This window comes from Citrus sinensis, chromosome 4, assembly GCF_022201045.2.
Source record: "Citrus sinensis cultivar Valencia sweet orange chromosome 4, DVS_A1.0, whole genome shotgun sequence".
In the NCBI taxonomy this organism is placed as follows: Eukaryota; Viridiplantae; Streptophyta; class Magnoliopsida; order Sapindales; family Rutaceae; genus Citrus; species Citrus sinensis.
The window spans coordinates 6463632-6483592 of record NC_068559.1 but is presented as its reverse complement, the minus strand read 5'-3'; the positions used below and the strand labels follow the sequence as shown (position 1 = coordinate 6483592).

Below are 19961 nucleotides of genomic sequence, written 5' to 3'. Positions count from 1 at the left end.
AGTTTTATTTTTCAACATCTTTTTTTGAATTATATGAGACTATTATTTAGATTATAACTCATATTTTATGAGATTATTTTACTGATATTTAAAATTAAATAATTACTAAGATTAAATTTATAAATATTATATAATACTACCCAAATAAGGGACGATTAAATTTATAAATCTTATATAATACTACCCACATGAGAGACGATTAAATTTATAAATCTCATATAATACTGCCCAGATGAGGGATATCTTCTACCTTTTAAAACTCAAATGAAAAACATTTGCGTCACTTAAATTTTAAAATAGAGAAGACTTACTTAAGTCAAATTGAGAAAAAATTAAATTCTCATAATACATTGTGGGGCTCAAACTTATGGACATCGTAAGGGAGAGTTCTAACCATGTTAATAATAATAATGAGAACAAATTTTTAAGAAAGGACCCAATACTCAAAAGTATTTTGCAATACTATTTTATATTTAATTACTTTTTGAAATATAATTAATTTTTTTTAACAAACACAAGCAGCACCCATTTTAAAATGAAATAAAAAGGTAAATAAGTGTATTAAAAAAATCTGTTAAAGCCGTAAATAAATAAAAGTCTTTGATATTCTCAAAAAAAAAAAAAAACAAGTCTTTGATGAAGCGTGATTCGTGAAGTGAATGAATCAAGATCTTGTTTGATTTTGAAGAGTTTAACCGCGATGGCGCTTTCACGGCTTCGACAACCGGTGATCGCCCGAACTCTGTCACTCTTCAGAGCTCGCCTCAGCCTCTCTTCCTTCTCCTCCTCCACCTCCCTCGCTCGGTACTCTCATATATATATATATATGTGTCTATATATATATACACACACACTTACAATTTTGTTTAAAGTGAATTTAGATTCTGGATTGCTTTTTAAAATTGATTTTAGTTGTTATGATAGTCAATTGGGTTGAATTATATTTTATTTCAAAGTGTTTGTGAGAATAGCGATCAATGAGCGTGAACAATTTTGACTATGTGCTGAAGGAAGATATACTTTCAGTAATTGGACGGCCAAGAGCCAAACTTTTATATCTTAAAATGTACATTTATAGGTAAAGTTAACGTTATTTTTTCATCTGAGAATATTTATTTTATTGCTATTAGTTCCAACAAATCATTTTATCGACATTTGGTTTAGGAAGTTGTAACTGCATTTATTGAACATAGCACTTGAAGTCATGCTTTAAGTCCTTGAACATTGTGGCTAGGCACGCTCCGGTTGTGGCACTCTTACTCCATTACTCAGTTCTATCCTTTTAATTCTCTAATATGGTGTAAAGATAATAGTATATAGTTGCCTGACAAAATGCTGTTGAAGTTGTGTTTCCCCCCCCTCCTTTTGGCTATATGATTAGTTCATTGGACAAATTTGATTAGGATTTCTGTAAGTGTTCCTGGCTGCCCTTTTGCAGACTTGATGTTTCTGTGGGTGTAAACTCTCACCTCATCTTCGCTCATTCTTTTGCTTATTTTTGCTTTTTGATGCAGTATTTCCAGTGGGAAAAACTCTTTTGTGGATGTAAATGGCATTTTGTTAAGGTTTGAATCTGTTTACTTTTCATTTCTTATGTTGATTTATACTGCTCATCAACCTTGTAACTTTAGTTGAAGCTTGAGTTGGGTGAAATAGATCTTCTAATATTATTTTTGTTCATAATGTGAGCCAGATGTTGTCATTGAATGAATGATATACATCCATATATTTGACTTAGGTTGGTCTGTTATGCTTCATTTGGACCAAAACAGCTTGCAGTTCCTATTTAATTTTTCTTCCTGCTTCTTTGCTGTTTTCTTTGTGTTGCAATTTACTGATGACTATAGTCATTCATCAGGCCTTTGTCATCAACTTTGGCCCCTGAAGTACATGATAGTCCTTTAAAGCTCAAGGTTAGTGTTTGAATTTATAATTAATAGAACTTTTGCTAGTTGGAATTGAGGCTTTCTTCTTATGTTTGTCATTTTACAGATGCAAATTGGAGTGCGGCATTTCTCATCTTCAGGTTTTTATCAATTTTGTTCGTGTAGTTTTTTTCCATTTATAACATATATATCTGACTTAGTTTCATGTCTATTTTTAGTCTGGGTAGATGGTTTGGTTACACTAGAGTATAGCAAAGCTCGTAAGGTCTTGCGTAATGTATTGAGGTCTTAGGAAGCCTACTCTGTTGTTAGGACAGTGTCATGTCTTGACACATTGTTCAAGAGAAGGAATTCTAGGATGAGAACTTACATTTGATGCATTCGAATTTTCATCAAGTTCAGCTATTACTAAGGCTGCTTCGAATTGTGCTGCTTAGCCTGTTGTCCCTATTGATAAAGGTAGCAGGGCAACATCCTGCATGACCATGGAAATTCTGCAAGATGCTTTTCAGGATTTTTCATTTTGCTATATATTTTAGCATCTATGTTAAAATGGTAGCAATAAATTTTACTTGAAACTAGAATTTAATATTGCTTCACGAGGACTTGTGACATATTATGATTGATGGAAATATATCTCTGTGGAAATATTAGATAACGAAGGTCATTGGTGTTTAGAGTGAATTCAAAGGGAGCTATGTGTATCCCCTGCCTTTCCAGTTCAAGCATTAGTTAAATTGGTTTAGTCGTAGGTTAATATTAGATGTTAGGTGATTAACTTACCCATTGTCCTCTGCTCATTGCGCATAAAACTAATGACAATAACTAAGACCCAGTCTGAAATAAATTATATGGTTGAGTTGGATGTTGCCTCAGGCTTTTGGGGTTGCACAGAAAATTTAATTTCTCAGAGCTAGCTTCCTAAAATCTCAAAATAGCCATGTACTTACATCAACAATTTCAATAGAAATTATGTTATATTCTTGGCTTGTTATCTAAAATTTGATTTATCATTCTTAATGGAGAGTCATTTGTTTAAAATGCCTAGGTATGCGTTTTAAATGGTTCTACTATCTCACTAGTCTATATTTGCAGAACTTCCTTCACACACCGTTGTGGGAATGCCAGCTTTATCCCCGACAATGGTAAGAATTAGTGGAAGATTGTAGGTGGACCATTTGCCTTATCTTGTCTTTAGGTGGGATATTCGTCTTTTCTGCCTGAATCACATTGTGAGCTTGATGCTTTTGTGCAGAGCCAAGGTAACATTGCTAAATGGAGGAAGAAAGAAGGAGATAAGGTGAGTTATAAGGTGCTAAAATGGAAGTTATGAAGTCAGTTCTGTCCATGCTTGATATGGTTTAAAGATGATAAGTGAAAGATAAGCCCTTTTTCATACAGAGTCGAATCAATTTGTTGACTTTTGTTGATCCTATCTGACAGATAGAAATCGGTGATATATTATGTGAAATAGAGACGGACAAAGCTACAGTTGAGTTTGAAAGTCTTGAAGAGGGGTAATCTTTAGACCATATCCTTTTCTTCTCCTCGTGTGATTGCTATTATTTCATACTTGTGATTTATGACAGTTTGGAATGGCACCTCTTTTGGTCCACTCTTTATCTCATGTTTTAGTCTGGAATTCTAATGAGAATGCTCTCATAATCTTATTTTGGAATCCTTTCTCCTATCTGCTGTCTTTTATTTTCCTATTCAACAGTTTATCTTCTTTGAATATCCTACCTTGATTTCTTTTGCTCCTTACAATTTTTTTCTGTGTCATTATTTTTGACCAGAGGAAAGGCACAAACAAGTTAGATGTCTGATCACGAGAAATGATCCTAAAATTTTTTTGTTAAAGCTTCATTGTGGGATTTTTTAAGGCACACACAAAGTAGATACCTGATTGTGGGGTTCCATCCTTGGATATTTTTGGCAAAGCTTTATTAGATGATTTTTTTATTTCTTTATTTTATTATAGTTTTTTTTTAAAAAAACCTTTTTACAGGTTTTTGGCTAAGATACTAGTACTTGAAGGTTCAAAGGATGTGCCTGTGGGACAACCTATTGCAATAACGGTAAACTGAAAATCCTTGAACATAAGTTGCTTCATTATTTCTCTGTTCAATATTGTGCACAGTTATATGTGCTAGTTTGATCTTGAAAATAAAATCCTATATTGAAATGCGTTCGCATAACCCTCCTTATGTATGCCTCAGTAAGTGTACATATATTCTCCTTTTTTCTTCCCTTCTTGTCCTTCCTTTTCCTGGTGCAGTTCTCTAGGGATATTTGATATTTTTCAACCATTACTTTATACTTGTGTTGTTGTCAATAATGTTGATACATGGAAATGGGGTTTTCGATTTTCGATTATCTCCATTAAGAGTAACATTTGGGAAGGGGACTGTTCACACTTACTTTTATGTGTTTACAAGGTTGAGGATGCAGATGATATCCAGCATATCCCTGCTACTATTGCTGGTGGAGCAGAGGCTAAAGAACAAAGTTCAACTCATCAGGATGTTAAAAAGGAAGCGGTACAGGAAACAAGTGCTTCTAGGATCAACACATCAGAACTTCCCCCTCGTGTTGTTCTAGAAATGCCAGCACTATCCCCAACTATGGTAACAAATCTTGTGTTCAGATGTTTTAAATTGTTTGGCTTCCCATGCTGATTTTCTCTTTTACCTTTTTTCTCTCCTTCCAATCTTTCTTTCTTTCCTTATCTCAGAACTTAGAATTGTTTTAAATGTCTTCTGCAGAACCAGGGTAACATTGCTAAGTGGAGAAAGAATGAAGGAGACAAGGTTAGTTTTGTTGAGTTATTGAATTTATAAAATGCTTTCTAATCTAATCAAGTGAAAGTATAAATCACCCAGCATGTGAAAAGCTTTGTTTTCTAATGTCTTAATTTGACAGATAGAAGTGGGAGATGTGATATGTGAGATAGAGACGGACAAAGCGACCCTTGAATTTGAGTGTCTTGAAGAGGGGTAACATTCATACTTATACTGCACTTTCATTGATTTTACAATGAGAAACAAGTCTTAGAGAAGGGGAGTTTTGCTATACCTATCTGTTGGGAGCACACGTGGTCTGGCCGAAGTTAATTTGACTTAAAACAGTAGTAGTTTGCATGTTTGCATTGATTGTTTCAAGTTATGAAACATAATCTTTTGCAGCCTTGATTTTCCAGTATGATAAATTTGCTACCTTATTTGCTCTATGTATGAATGAAATAAGTGCTACTGATTATCCAGGACAAAGTGTAGGCACAGTAAGCAGAATCTCTACAGTATCTTGTCAGAAAGGAAAATAACAAATAGAACAAAGGCAGAGGAGATAAAACTTAAGATTAAATAAGTTTTCGAAGTGTTGGAATGAGTTTCATTGTGGATATTTAAGTGAATGCCTTGGTGTCATTGATTTGTTTTAATTAGATAAGCATTTTAGTGTCGTCGACACCACAAATTCTTGAAAGCTGAAGCTTTATGCACCTTGTTTTGTCACCTATGATGAAGTATTAGTCTCATCGAGTCATCGTTGAGGATTGAGGTTTATGAGACTAAACTGTAACAGAACAACTCGTATTTAAGTTTAACACAATTAAAAGTTCTAAATAGTCAACATATGATTAATATTTCACTAAAAATTTTAATAGATGAAAGAAGATTCTCTTGGTTCCATGCTTTGTTGCTCTTGGATCATAGATTATTGCTAGAATTCATTTTCCTTAGGATAGCATTCAGTTTTGGGATTATCCTACAAGTAAATTTGACTTTAAAAAAGGTTTGGTACAATGTGACTACATTGGTGATGGTTGATTCCTCTGCTTATTTTATCTGATGGAAAATTTATGGTACAGGTACTTGGCAAAGATACTGGCACCTGAAGGTTCAAAGGATGTAGCCGTGGGTCAACCCATTGCTATAACAGTAAGTTATAATTATGCTTACTTTGCAATGAGTTTGTGAAAAAAAAAAAAGAAATTGAAATTGTCCTCCACTGCTAGTTATATATAGGAAGGTGTTATTTCAACTTAAATTTTTGACTTAAAATTTTGACAAATTTTGAGCCATTGTCAAAATTTTGAGCCATTGATTTCATGCAGTTCAATAGTAGATATTGAAAGCCAAAGTCGCATTTAATGATGCCGATTCATCCACCGTTGTATTGTATGAGATCAATGGCTCAAAAATTGTGTTAAAAGCTTAATTAAAAAATATAAGGTTTTTTTTTTTTTTTTTTGATAAGCAAAAATTTATGTTGAAATAACCTAACCCTATAGATAACTTGTCAGTGCTGTTTTCTACATTGATTTTTTAATTTGTGAAATCATTGTACTAAGTACTTGTTTGTGATTTTCATTTCAACAGAATACCTTTGGCATGGAACTAATGCTTGCTGTTTTGTAAGGTTGAAGATCCGGGTGATGTTGGAACTGTGAAGAATTCTGTTACCAGTGGTGCAGAGGTCAAAGGGGAAAAAGAAACCCACCATGATTCTAAAGATGTTGTTAAAGTGCAGAAAGGGAGTTTTACAAAGATCAGTCCATCAGCTAAATTGCTTATTTTAGAACATGGATTGGATGCATCATCATTGCAGGCATCAGGTCCTTATGGTACTCTACTAAAAGGGGATGTTTTGGCTGCAATTAAGTCAGGAAAGGTATCTTCAAGAATTTCTTCACACACAGAGAAGACATCCCCATCACCCCTCCCACAAACTTCAACTGCAGTATCTCCAGGGTCAAAATCTGACTTAGAATTGTCAGATTCCTTCGAAGATTTTCCCAATACTCAAATTCGCAAGGTAAAATTTATTAGACAGATCCTGAATTTACTTCTTATTGAACACAAAAAATACCTACAAAAGAATAGAAATGTGCACCTCACAAATCACACAATTCAGTAAAGCCTTACTAAGTAGTGAAGCTATATCTTATGCCTGGACTAAAGAATGGGATATGCCTGAAACATAAGATATCTTTATCTTTTACCAAGAAGTATAAACTGTAACATGAATGTAATACAAAGTTTGATTTGCTCAATTTTATAAGTCAAGAAGGTTTTTGGCTGTTTAATGGAAGTTTTTCTGTTCCTTTGTCAGGCATGCCTGTTAAGTTTGTGTATAATATAAGGCTTATCCATGCTACAGTTATTAGAGCTTCACTTAGGATATGAGATCATTATTATCTACAGAACAGCTACTTAAGATTCCAATTGAATGGTATTCATTATAGTTCTGTATGTTTGCGGGATCAGTAATTCATACCTTTATGTTGTCTGAAAAGAACTGTCAAGAAGTTGAACTCATCAGATAAAGTCCTTTTATTTATCTTATACACACACACACACACACACACACACACACACACATATATATATGCCTTTATTTAAATGGTAAGGAGGTGGGCAAAGCCCAAATTACCCAACCCAAGATTATAACACAAATGGCCGGCTAAATAAAGCTACTTGAAAACTTCTTGGCCACGCCCTTGGTGGCATTTATTCTCTCTTTTGGTTGTGCAGAATCATATATTTTGGCTAAGAAGATTGCTGGCGTGTGATTATGAACTTTTTTAATATCCTCTGTATTTTGTAATGGCTATTTATATATTGATAATAGTTATTATGTATAATTCTCTGAATATTGGGGAATCTTGTGCAAAAAAATGGATATTTAATAAATGTTCTTATTATTAAACCCTTTAAGTCCGGTCCAACCAACATATTCAAGGCTATGGTTCTTATGACAGAATTAAATTCATGACATAGGATGTTGATTTAGTTAAGTTGGTGGGTATTTTTTGCAGGTTATCGCAAGAAGGTTGCTAGAATCGAAACAGAACACACCACATTTATATTTATCTTCAGGTTTCTGAAACTCTATAACCCATACAATTTTTTTAGATGTTATTTAATGTGTTATCTAAAAGCATATAATGGTGTCTATCAGACGTTGTGCTGGATCCTCTGCTTTCTTTCAGAAAGGAGCTGAAAGGTATGGAATATATATTTCTATTTCTTTATTGTTCTATTGGAAAATTCTAATTTGACAGACTGCTTATTTTATTTTGCTTACCAATTTCCAGAGAAACATAATACGAAGGTTTCGGTAAATGACATTGTCATTAAAGCTGTAGCAGTCGCTCTCAAAAATGTTCCAGAAGCTAATGGTAAGCTAAGTGCTGTTTCTATACTGGTAATGAGATTGCTCACAATTATATTAGGGAGTACTAAACTGCTAGCTGAGTATGAGGACAATTATTTCTACATATAGAATTAGACAATCTTTGTTGATACCCTTCAGTGAGACACAATTTTTATGTACCCTACTGACCTTTGTTTTGCTATTCAATAATTATGAATAATCCGTTAGTTGTTCATCTTGTTCAGATAAATATTTGGCTATATCCTTTAAACTTGTCTTTTGCGATGCAACTGGAAATAATGAAAATTAAATGCTGTTTCCTAAATTCTTAAATCTTTGTCAAAAAATGATGAGGAAGAAAGCTTGCTATCCCTTTTACCGCTCTCCTTTTTCTCACCCGGAAGAAATAAAGAAGGTTAAAATATATATATTTTTTATTATATTGTCGTGAATCTTGGTTGTTGGCTACAAAGAATGTCACTAAACTCTATTAATTAAGCTAAAGAAAAAAATGGCAGAGCATTAGTTATCAACATTATCTTCACTGTTAACGTAGTATATCTGTGCTTTTTTACTAATATTTCTGATAATAAATTTGATTGTGGTATTACATGGCAGCTTACTGGGATGTCGAAAAAGGAGAAATTGTTTTGTGTGATGCCATTGATATATCGATAGCAGTTGCTACTGAGAAGGTATGCTTCATAATTTATTGCTTTAAATCTGCGGATAGCATCCAGACTTCATTATAATTTTTTTTAAGCAGGGGCTAATGACTCCCATTGTAAGGAACGCCGATCAGAAATCTATTTCTGCAATCTCCATGGAGGTACTTTAATTGTTGTTCTGTCTAGTTTGAGAACCTTGTTCGGGGTCTGCCTGTCCATAAAAAGTGGAGCTTTTAGATCAAGAGATGAAGAAACATCTCTTGCAGTGAACATTTATAAATTTGTGTTAAATTCAGTTACACATAAATTCTTCAGTAATTCAATGATTGTTTTGGAAATCAGAAGATGAGGAGTTGATAAATTGTTTTTATCCTTAAGCTTATTCTTTATTTGTTTATTTGTCCAGTTATTCAATAGTCTAGTCCTCCATTAACTTGATGATCAATATTGTATCTGGTCACTTGAATTTCAGGTCAAGGAACTAGCTGAAAAGGCAAGGGCTGGGAAGCTTGCGCCGCATGAGTTCCAAGGAGGCACTTTCAGGTATAATATCTAGGTTATAGGGGTATCGCTAACTTATGCACATTATGGGTAGAGAGCTGAGTCCTCAATTTACTTAGATGTAAATCCTGCTATTTCTTTTATACGGTAAATGGATGAGTGATCCAAATTTTATCAATTAGCATATCTTTCGCTCACCTTCGATTTAGAGTCCCTTTTGCTTCACAATGATACTAGCAAGCTAAAAACACTTTTTTTCCCCCTTCTTTGTCATGGCTTTGTAGCCATTGTGAAAAAAGTATTTACTACAATCAGTTCTATTGCACATTGTGATGGGAATTTTTTTTTTTTTTGATTCATCGGCCTCGTTTTAGTGGAGACATGGTCTAACCTGTGGTTGCTGAAACTTTTGTTGGTGACCAGATCAAGCTGATTTGAAAGATTGTGTAAGGCAACACTATTTTTACCAGAAACTAAGGGGAATTTTGTTCCCTGACCAAATTAAATCTAGAATGAAGGATAGTATTTCCACTGGCAATGAAGGATAGTATTTCCACTGGCATTGCCAGTGACTAATCTCGATATTTCGCTGTTGATTTTTCAATGGATAGACTACCAGAATTATAAACATGCATTTGGTACTTTTTTCTTTTTATTTTGGTTGGGAGATGAAGATCATTCTTTTGTATTTTTCTGCAGCATTTCAAACCTGGGTATGTTCCCTGTGGACCAATTTTGTGCAATTATAAATCCACCACAGGTTCTCTCTCTCTCTCTCTCTCTCAAGCGCATGCATACAAACTCATGCACACAAGCACATACCACAGCATGTGTATAAAGTACTAAAAAATGCATAAAACTATTTGTTTGCTCATACTAGTCTCTTCATTCCTCTTTGAAATAAGAACTCTTTTAACTGAACAAAGAGGCTGTTGGGGTAGGCGATAACTAGTTGGTTTTTAACACTTATATTTCCTCAAATGGAACATTGAAAGTTAGGATTACTCTTATATACAGATTTATTAGATGCAATACTCATGTTAGAAGTTATGGAAAATAACTTCTTCTATGTTTTCTGTTTTCTGGAAGTCTCTTTGTCAGATATGTTTTAAGTAAAGAAAGTACCCAGCCATTTTGTGCCTTGGGTCTACATTTTTTTAAATAGATTTGCTATCAGGAACAATTGGCGTTGTCTATGTCACTGTGCCATTGCTTATCTTGTGAACGAATTTATCTTGTATATTTTTCAGGCTGGTATCCTTGCTGTTGGCAGAGGAAACCAAGTTGTCGAACCGGTTATTGGAAGTGACGGTAAGATGTGGGTTGTATTTGTAGTATTTTGGAGTTATTGAATGAGTTGTGTATATAACCTGGATTAATTGTGAGCAGGAAACGAGACACCTGCAGTTGTTACAAAGATGAATTTGACACTATCCGCTGATCATCGTGTTTTTGAGGGAAAAGTTGGAGGTACGTAATGGAGCAAAATTTATCCATCTTTGAAATAACAAATTTCTTTAGAAATGTGGAAAATAGTTCTCCATTTTTGTTGCTAATGATTATAACTAGGCTGCTTCCTGGCTCATTTCCTGCTCCTGCCATAAGTGGATTTTATTTTGTGTAATGCTGCATTGAAATCATGACATATGGGTAGCGTTAAATGCCAGATTTAGCCCTGGTATTTTATTTAATTTTCTAATTTTAAGAGGACAAATTCTTTCATGTTTGTGAGTGGATGATGTTGGTTATCAGAAAATCCGGGAAGTATTACACCATACATGAGTTTTGAGATTTACTGAATTGCCATTCTTGAAAGTTTATGATTTTCTCTTGTTGTAAAGATGGTTAGAGGTTCAAAATGGGGTTCTGTTTTCATTTGGCCTGGATGTGATGCACTATTTAACTACTTCAAATGTTGCCTGCCTGTCCATAATAACTGAAACTTCCTTCTATTCATTTCTTTATGGGATTTGAACCTAAAGTTAAAGCTATTTATTCTGCAGGTGCTTTCTTTTCAGCTTTGTGTTCTAACTTCAGTGACATCCGAAGACTGCTTTTGTAATCATGAGGAAAACCCTTTTAACTGAATGTTGGGAAGCCGAGAAATCAGGAATGGTGGAGGCCATTGTCCTATAGCTTCTTATTAAAATTTTCAAAATTATTGTAATTGTTCCAGGGATATCCGTTTGCTGCAGCAATTGTTGTGCGTCTTGGTATTGGTACGCCATTTTTATTTATTTTTTCCCACTTCAATTCATTGGTCTCATCTTTCTTTTCAGAGTGAGAACTGTAATCTTAAGGTTCTGATTGATGTATTTTATTCTAGGTGATGTTAGGTTTCAAAATTTTCAAGGTATTTGACTTCATTTTTTCCCAGGTCATGCCGCGGCATCATGTTTTGTCCTCATAAAATAATGTACCAAGAATATCAAAATTGAACTAATAAATTGCTGATTTTGGTCTGATTGGTGATGATGTGTTTAGACGATCGTTTCTTCCAGCTGCGTGGTAACAAAATTCCATGGGTAGGTCAGGATATTCAAGAAAGCATTTTGAAAAAAAAGAAAAAGAAAAAATTTCGCAGCACGTACAGCGAATTCTTATTAAAAGCAAATAAACATAATACGATTATATTTTCACTGAATATAAACCAAAATTAAACTGGGCGCCAACAATCAAGCCACAAGCTGACGGCCAGGGAATTGACATATCATAATCCTCAGTGTCACCGTCTTTGCGGGAAGCAAATTTGTAGAAGCTGAGAATTGATATCTTGTTAGCCTGCGGTATAAGATACATCACTCGGTTTGACGGCGAACCATATGCACAAAACAGCTGCCTCGACAAAATCAAGAAACATAATCATCCTTGAAAATTTTCAGAAGAAATTTCTGCAACAAGTTCATGGTCTTCATCAATATTGTTTCTTAAAATCAGTTCACTATTGGCTTGCAGTCAGGGAGCACTCTCTTTGGTGGCAAGTGGCTCATACCATTGAGGACCAAAACCAGCAGCTTTCCTTGCTACCTCATTAAAAGGTGGCTTCAATGGCCCCCTAAAGTGTGTTCTCACTATGGCATGAAACTTCCGAATAACCTCTTCATTTTCTTCTATTGTACATACGTTCTCTCCTGCTTCACTTTCAGGAGGTGCCAAGCTGTCTCGAAGTAAAGCCGGATCCCTAGACCTCAAGCAAAGATATCTAAACCACCTTACTCCAGCAGCACAATGTGTAATTTCTTCTGGGTAAACCACCGTTTCTAGTAACTTTGCGGTCTCATTATCACCTCCATTGCGGAAACGAGAGATGGTGGTGGGCAGCACATCGAGTCCCCTGGCCTGCAAGTATAATACAATATATTCATCAAATTATCATTCATTAATGCCATATTTGGAAATTGAAATGTAGGTAGGACTCTAGAGGTCAAATTTTTTATTTTTTTATTTTTTTATTTTTTAAATTCAGTAAAAAGATGATACTTATATTGAAGCATTAAACACACCCTGCCTCAAACAGAATGCTGCATTTTGTAAGAAGATGGCTATAGTGCAATGCCATTGTTAGTAAAATAAATTGTTTATTCAAAGTCATGAGCAGAGTTTCAGTATTATTTCACCTCCATTATGCTGTTAGGTGCCTTCTAATAAAGCAAACTTAAAAAAAAAAATTGAGAATTATGCACCTCATGGACACAATGCTCTATTGCCAAACGCGCCAGCAGGTCCTTGGATGTAGCAATGGCCGAGTCCCAGAGGCCATCATGAGCTGGCAAAGCTCCATAAGAAGAACCTAGTTCCTCCAATCGTGCTGCAAGGAGAGTGAAGTGTCGGCCTTCGTCTTGGGCCACCTTCACAAAATCTGTGAAGAATTCCCTTGGCATCGCTTCTTGCTTACCAAAACGAGCAACTATATCCTACATGAAAAATACAAAAGTATTAATAGCTAAAAAATCCACATAATACCACATATATGCTTAGCCAAAAACCGATTAAAGCTAAAAGTGAAACTTAGGCTTCACTGACACAAGAACTAAACCACTTACCATGAAATGGTCGACTAAATCATTAGCATTATATAATATATGCATAACATGAACATAACAGAAAAGGTCAAAAAAAAAAAATAAATACCCAAGACAAATCAATGGCCCAGCTCTCAGTGTGCGCAAGGCTATGCACAATAGCCTGCCTACTCTGCAAGCTCCCAGCTTTACCAAGCTTCGGCATTAAACTTGGCGAAACCAATTTAACCTGCACCCATTTTGTTATTTCATTGACGCATTTCATCGAACGCTTAACAGAATGAAAAACAGAAGATGAACAAGTAGAGACTAGAGACGTTGGTGAGCCTAGCTGGGCGGTCAGGTACGGGAAGGTCCAGAGAACGGTTGTAAGGCTGAGTGATGGTTCCGTCGAGCCATCTGCACGCAACCGAGTCGCCGAGTCGGGCTTTCTCGAAAGGGTCGGGTGTGTTTAGAACTCTAAGCGCCGCTTCTACCAGGGTTTTGCTTTCCATTACTACCGAGTCTCGGCTCCTTTCTTCTCCTCTCTGAGTTGGACCGGTTAAATTGCAGACCGAAGTTATTTGGGCAATATTTCCTTCCTCATTAATTTTTAATCATTTTATTTGGAATAATACATATAGGGATCCCCTATCTTACATGCATGTAAATAGGGATTGCCATATATATAATATGACGTTTTATTAAACAAGTTGATGTAATTTTTCTTTTTTTTTTAATTTTTATTTTAACTGATTTCAAGTATAATTTAGCTAATATCTGTGGAGAGTGAAAACGTAGAGCTTTTTTAATTTTTTGTCAAAGTCTAAAATTTAATTATTTTAATTTTTTTGTCAAAGTCTGAAATTTAATTATTTTTAGATGTTTAGAGTTTTTAATTTATTTGTTTTCTATAACTTATTTTCAAATATGAATAGAAAAAGTTAAATTATCTGACTTTTATTTAATATTAAACGACTGAATAGAACTTTAATATTTTCTCTCATTAATATTCATATTAAACACATTTATTTCCTATTGTATAAATTATTCTTTTATTATTATTTTTATTTATTAGCTTCCCTTTTCTTTTTTTGGAGTGCATTCAACTATCAATTTTTTTAAATGTGAATGAGAACTTTAAATTAAGTGGATCTGTTTTATAATACATCCAACTCTTGTATTTATAATTACAATTTTTTAAATAGATTTTGAATATTTTTAATACATTAATTTTAATTTAAATGATTGAACAATTCTTGATTGGCTTAATAATTAACAAGAAAAAAATTCATGTAATTTACTAAAAAAATACATGTCTTAATTTTTTTTTTAATTTTTCATGCTTTGTCAATATGTCAAAATATCATATTTCAATTTTTTTTTAAAAAAAAATAACTTAACACTTACAATCATATATTGGAAAAAGAAAAATAAACTTGTCATTCAAACATATGTATTCAACCTATTTACACTTCGGTCAAATTTAGACTCATTCAAATTTTAGTCCAAAAAAAAAACGTTTTAGTAGAATGTTTGTTGGGACATCTCGATGCATCAAGTTTATCTCGAAACTATGCTTGCCAAACTTTAAGGTCTAGTCCAAAATTTGTTGAGATCTATCTTGACATGTCAAAATGAAGTCTAGTTAAAAAATTTATATTAGCAACAGGGATAAAAGAACCATCATAGAAGTCCAGTATGTAATATAGCAAATATGTGTTTTCATTAGGGGTAGGCATTTAGTTCAGTTTGAAATTATGCTCGCGAAACTTCAAGGTCCCGTCCAAAGTTTGTTAGCATCTATCCTGACATGTCAAAACTGAAGTCTAGTTAAAAAATTTACGCGAAAAAATAAAAAAATTATATTATGGAAGTCCAATATGTAATATAGCAAATATGAGTTTTCATTAGGGGTAGGCATTTAGTTTAGTTCGAGTAGTAAAAACTAAATAGTTCATAAATCTCAAGACCAATTGGTTTTTGTTCGATTCGGTTTAAAACCAAACAAAATGGTTAGGAGAACAAAATTGAAAACTGAAATTAAAAATTAAAAATAGATCTTATATTGGTTAATACAAGTAAGCATAACGTGATAGGTATATAATTTATTTTAATTTATTTAATTGTTGTTCTTTGTTGACTTTGAGAGATAATGTAAGTCTTGTGGATGTGCGTGTTGGTATGTGGAGTTCTAATATTGTTATATGTGATTTTTATGTTGTTGTGATCTAATTTTATTTATTATTGTGGATTTTTAATTTATTGTTGATTTCTAAATTATATAAGTCTATATCGTGTTCGACTTTAGTATGTTGATTTATTTGACTTTATTATGTTATTTATTATTATGAATTTAGTGGACTCATAATTGTTGTTTTAGTAACAATATATTATTATTATGATTTTTTTTATTGAATTGTACAGGATTAAATTATTCTAGCCAATAAACCAAGCCATAGAATTGAATTGAGCTAAATTGAATTAATTTGGAGCTTTTTGGAGTACCCAGAGCTTTTTGAAGTTTGTCATGGAATATGGATTAATTAAAAAATTAGAGTGATGATATTTTCACCCCTCAGTTTTTGTAAACCCACCCCACTTTAAAAGAGTAATTATAGAAAATTCATATTATTTTTAATAATTTCAAATAAAGAAGAAATTTGAACAATTAACCAATCAATTCCTCGTTAATTGTTTAAACTTATGTCACAAAAGCACGTGTTTTAGATAATTTAGTCATTTTTGTTATAGGATAAAATAATTAAGTTAAATTATGTTAAAATTGTATTAATGATTAACAATGAGACTTATGTAAAGAAAAATATATAATTGATTAATTGTTTAAACTCTCTCTTTATTTTAAATTTTTGTGAATCATTTTTTGAAATGAGGTGAATTTACACGTATTATAGATTGGAAATGTTCATACCCAAAAACTTATTTTATGGTCTTATACCTATAATTTCATTAATTACATTTATCTACCTGTATATAGCACATGTGATGTGGTTCTTCACCAATCACAATGAGGGGAAGAGCTTACATGAGAGACAAGCTTACCACCTCAACATGCTAAGGTGGTGAGCATGTCCAATGGTACTCTATCATATGGCTGAGTAGTGGGTTCTAAGGTGGGATTACTGGTGGATTTTACAGCGGGACCTATAATATTTTATATTTAAAAAATCATTGGGACCCATATCAGGTCTCACAACCTTACCACATAATATAGCACCGTTAGCTCTGGGGTTGTAAATCTGTCTCATGCAAATTTCTCTCCACAATGAGTGATTTAGATTATGTGGTCTTGACAGACTTAGTTAACTCTTCTTTATATCATAATAAAGTTTAGACACTACAACCATAATCAAGTTTAACAACCATAAAATAATCAGGTTTGATGATTTAAATCACGTAATTCTAACAGACATGATTTCTAGTATAAAATTCACATGAGAGTTTCTAAGTGCCTGTTTGGTATGACTTATCTAATAGCCATAAGTGTTTATTTAATTGCATAAGCACTTTTAAAAAAAAAATTTTGTGTTTGATTTTTTTTTTAGTAGAGTTTTTAGGTTTAAATAAGCTAATTTATCTCTACTTGTAAAATCCCAGAATTTGAGCTTTTGATAGTAGAGGTTAGAGAGTTTTTTCAAAAAAATATTTAATATCAAAAATACCCTTATAATATTTCATTAATTACATAATACCCTATCATATACAAAACCTACACAATAAAAATTGTTGCCGCCACATCACTTTTTTTATTTTTTTTATTTTCAAATAAAATAGCCGGCACTTTAACTATGCAAAACCTTACACATACCCAACAATTGAGAGAAAACTCATAGTCATAGCCAACACTTTTGGTGAGGAGCGCACTAGGTAATGCTTCCTGCTACTTTTCAATCTTTGTTTTTATTATATTATTCAATACGTTTATTGCCTCCACTTGGTACTGTTTCATGTTTCTTTTAAATACGGTCTTTGTTTCCAAAACTTTAATAAGTTCATGTGTGGGTGCAACTTTGCAATGGATTTCGTAACTAGTTGACCATTACCTTCTATAAATGTTTTCCATGTGAGTCATTGCATGCAAAGAAATCACAGAACAATGTCATATTTTCTGTCACCACATGCCTATATATCACCTCACCTATAATATGATGGCTGCATGTGATTTTAATGTGTTTTACATTTACATGAGCTGGATGGGAACGCACTGCCCATGATATGCATATATTTTTAGAGGTCTTACATGGAGAGAATTTGCACTTTCCTCATCCACCTGCAAGTTAGTTATAATTTATCATTTATGTTACATTTCTATATAAGTTTGTTTATTTTTTTTTTCAATTATGGAATTTCTATTTTACAGGTAAGTATTACCTAGTAGATGCTGGATATCCTCACATGACCGGTTATTTAGGTCATTATAAAGGTGAGTGATATTATCTTCCAGATTTTCGATGTGGAAGTCAACCAAGAGGAAAAAAAAGAAATATTTAATCATGTCAACTCTTCCTTGAGATGCACAAGTGAGAGGACTTTTGGTGTTTGGAAAAACAAATGGAAAATTTTGCGCCAAATGCTTAGTTTCCCTTTTAGTGAGCAAGTGAAAATTATGATTGGCTCAATGGTTTTTCACAATTTTATAAGAAAATATGAAGATAATGACCAAGAATTTCAGCCTTTTGATAATGATGAGTAATTGCTTCCAACAAGTGAAAGTGAGAATTAGAGGGAAGATAACAATGAAGAACAAAGTACAAGTTCATTCAATGTACGTGAAATGGACCAAGAATATGATCAAATTGCAATATTTCTCATGTACCATTAACATTTTAGTTATATTATTGATTAACATTTTAATTTGGATAGTTTTATTTGTTTGGAAGAATATATCATTGATTCATTTTTAATTTTGAACATTGAAGAAATGAGTGAACTAATTTTTTTTTCTTATTAATTGATAGCTTGGATGCATTTTGTTATAAGTTATATAATTATGAATACACATCTTTTTTGGTAATTTAATTACAAAAAAGAATTTTTAGTTTTGTAGAATCAAATAGTCTAATGGTTCAAAAGAGTTTTTTTTAATTGACAACCAAACACCAAATAACTTTTTGTGAAAAGCTCTACTGGTATAAGCTTTACTCTTATAAGCTATATTCTTATAAGCTTTATTTAATAAGTTGTACCAAATGGAACCTCATCGCTGATGTGATCTTTGAGATTTTGATTGCCGAGTTAAAAACTATAAATAAGGTAGCCTACCTTTATCCTCGAGTTGAGAGTAATTTCAAATTGTCACCTGTACAATATCAACCAATCCCCATTTCTTTACATTATTTGTACTTATAAATTGTTTAATTTTAAGCTCTTTAATTGTAGAATGTTAAAAATTACGATGTTTCAGCTTCTGATCACTTATTGTGATCACAACATATATTGAGACTTAATCAAACCCCCTATACGATGATCACTAATGATAATCATAAAGTATCAATCATCAAAAAGTTCACAATCGATCCCACATTGTAATTTTGTTGAGACATTATTCCAATAGTTGACAAACTTATGTAATCACCATTAATAAATCTCGGATTCACAACCATGCCAAATGCATGCACCCCCAATTACAAAAACATGTTTTTTATGTCCAAAGCTAACTCAGCTTAGCTCGCAATAAAAAAGTTGGGAATGAAATACAATAAAATACATATAACAAAAAATTTGAATAACATAATGAAAAATTTGGTGTGATTTATTGCTGAACCGAATTGGTGGAAAAATTTACTATGCATCCAATCAAACTTTCTACTTATACATAAATTCAAAAAAACAAATTATACTTCTATCCATCACTCTTTCCTAATTTATTAATTAATGATCAAAAGCTCAACTTACAACCCCCATGTAATGATCTATCATCATAAAATATCAATCATCATCAAGAAGTTCACAATCCATCCGCGGGAAAGTTATCTGCTTCCCACTATTGTCATAACTCATAACCCACATTGTAAAATGTTGAGCCATCATTCCAATAAGTGAAAAGTTTATGTATCTATCATTAATAGAAGCCGGATTCACAGCCATGCAAAATGCATCTGGTCTCGGTTGATAAAACATGCTCTTTTTCTCCAAAGCCAACTCAGATCCGCCCCCAAAATGAAACCTAACACTAGGAAACCCTTTGAGGTAATGAGACATGATCCCATGATAACACAATTCGTCTGGCCACGAATATGATCTCATTGCTTACCTTCGAGACGTATCATAACTTCATCACGAAGTGCCTCACAGGCTTCTTTCAAAAGCCAAGTTACATATGTTCCATGTCAATGATGACTCTGCCACCACTATCATCCCTTTTAAAAATATTAGGGTTTATGTCAAGCATTCTGCCATCAACGCTTATAGCTTCAAGGGTTATGTAATAATGTCCATCTATGAATTAAAGAGGGGTAACATCACCTTCATCAATTATTACTCCATGCCCTAGAATCAGCTTGCTACGTAAATAGTCCGAATAGTGCAAGCTCCCAATGCAGTAAGAGAACGAAGAGTTCAGCTGAGACACTAGAGATGATCTACCGAGTCCCAGTCCTAAAATCTTATAAAATTTAAAACTCTGGTTAGTACTGAAGCCACATCCGAAAACGACTTCTTGCACATGAATTGTGACTTCATGTGACGTTTTAAAGGTCAGTTTCTCGGTGGAGACGAATACAAATATT

General features: G+C 33.2%; 2 protein-coding genes across 4 annotated transcripts; one reads left to right on the top strand and one right to left on the bottom strand.

The window, feature by feature from the left end:
• The first annotated feature begins 602 nt into the window (after positions 1 to 602).
• LOC102607666 (dihydrolipoyllysine-residue acetyltransferase component 1 of pyruvate dehydrogenase complex, mitochondrial) lies at positions 603 to 11676 on the top strand. Of its 3 annotated transcripts, none has more exons than XR_003066377.2 (24): positions 603 to 804; positions 1515 to 1565; positions 1859 to 1913; positions 1993 to 2026; positions 2982 to 3031; positions 3142 to 3186; positions 3330 to 3403; positions 3895 to 3964; positions 4325 to 4513; positions 4652 to 4696; positions 4809 to 4882; positions 5755 to 5824; positions 6306 to 6701; positions 7705 to 7765; positions 7848 to 7892; positions 7984 to 8067; positions 8661 to 8737; positions 8809 to 8871; positions 9183 to 9253; positions 9911 to 9971; positions 10462 to 10522; positions 10601 to 10681; positions 11215 to 11430; positions 11589 to 11676. XR_003066377.2 is itself a non-coding variant. In XM_006485183.4 (23 exons), the coding sequence occupies exons 1-23, from the start codon at positions 701 to 703 to the stop codon at positions 11271 to 11273; spliced, it is 1920 nt and encodes a 639-aa protein (XP_006485246.1). In that variant the 5' UTR covers positions 603 to 700; the 3' UTR covers positions 11274 to 11676. The 3 variants fall into 3 exon arrangements, 1 of the variants encoding a protein (XP_006485246.1); XR_003066376.2 differs by having other exon boundaries at positions 11538 to 11676; XM_006485183.4 differs by having other exon boundaries at positions 11215 to 11676.
• Positions 11677 to 11776: 100 nt separating this feature from the next.
• On the bottom strand, positions 11777 to 13818 carry LOC102607375 (hypothetical protein). Its single transcript, XM_006485182.3, has 4 exons — positions 13551 to 13818; positions 13343 to 13462; positions 12895 to 13125; positions 11777 to 12550 (listed from the first exon to the last, which is right to left on the bottom strand). Exons 1-4 carry the CDS (start codon positions 13725 to 13727, stop codon positions 12167 to 12169), a joined length of 912 nt encoding a protein of 303 aa, XP_006485245.1. The 5' UTR covers positions 13728 to 13818; the 3' UTR covers positions 11777 to 12166.
• Positions 13819 to 19961: the final 6143 nt, after the last annotated feature.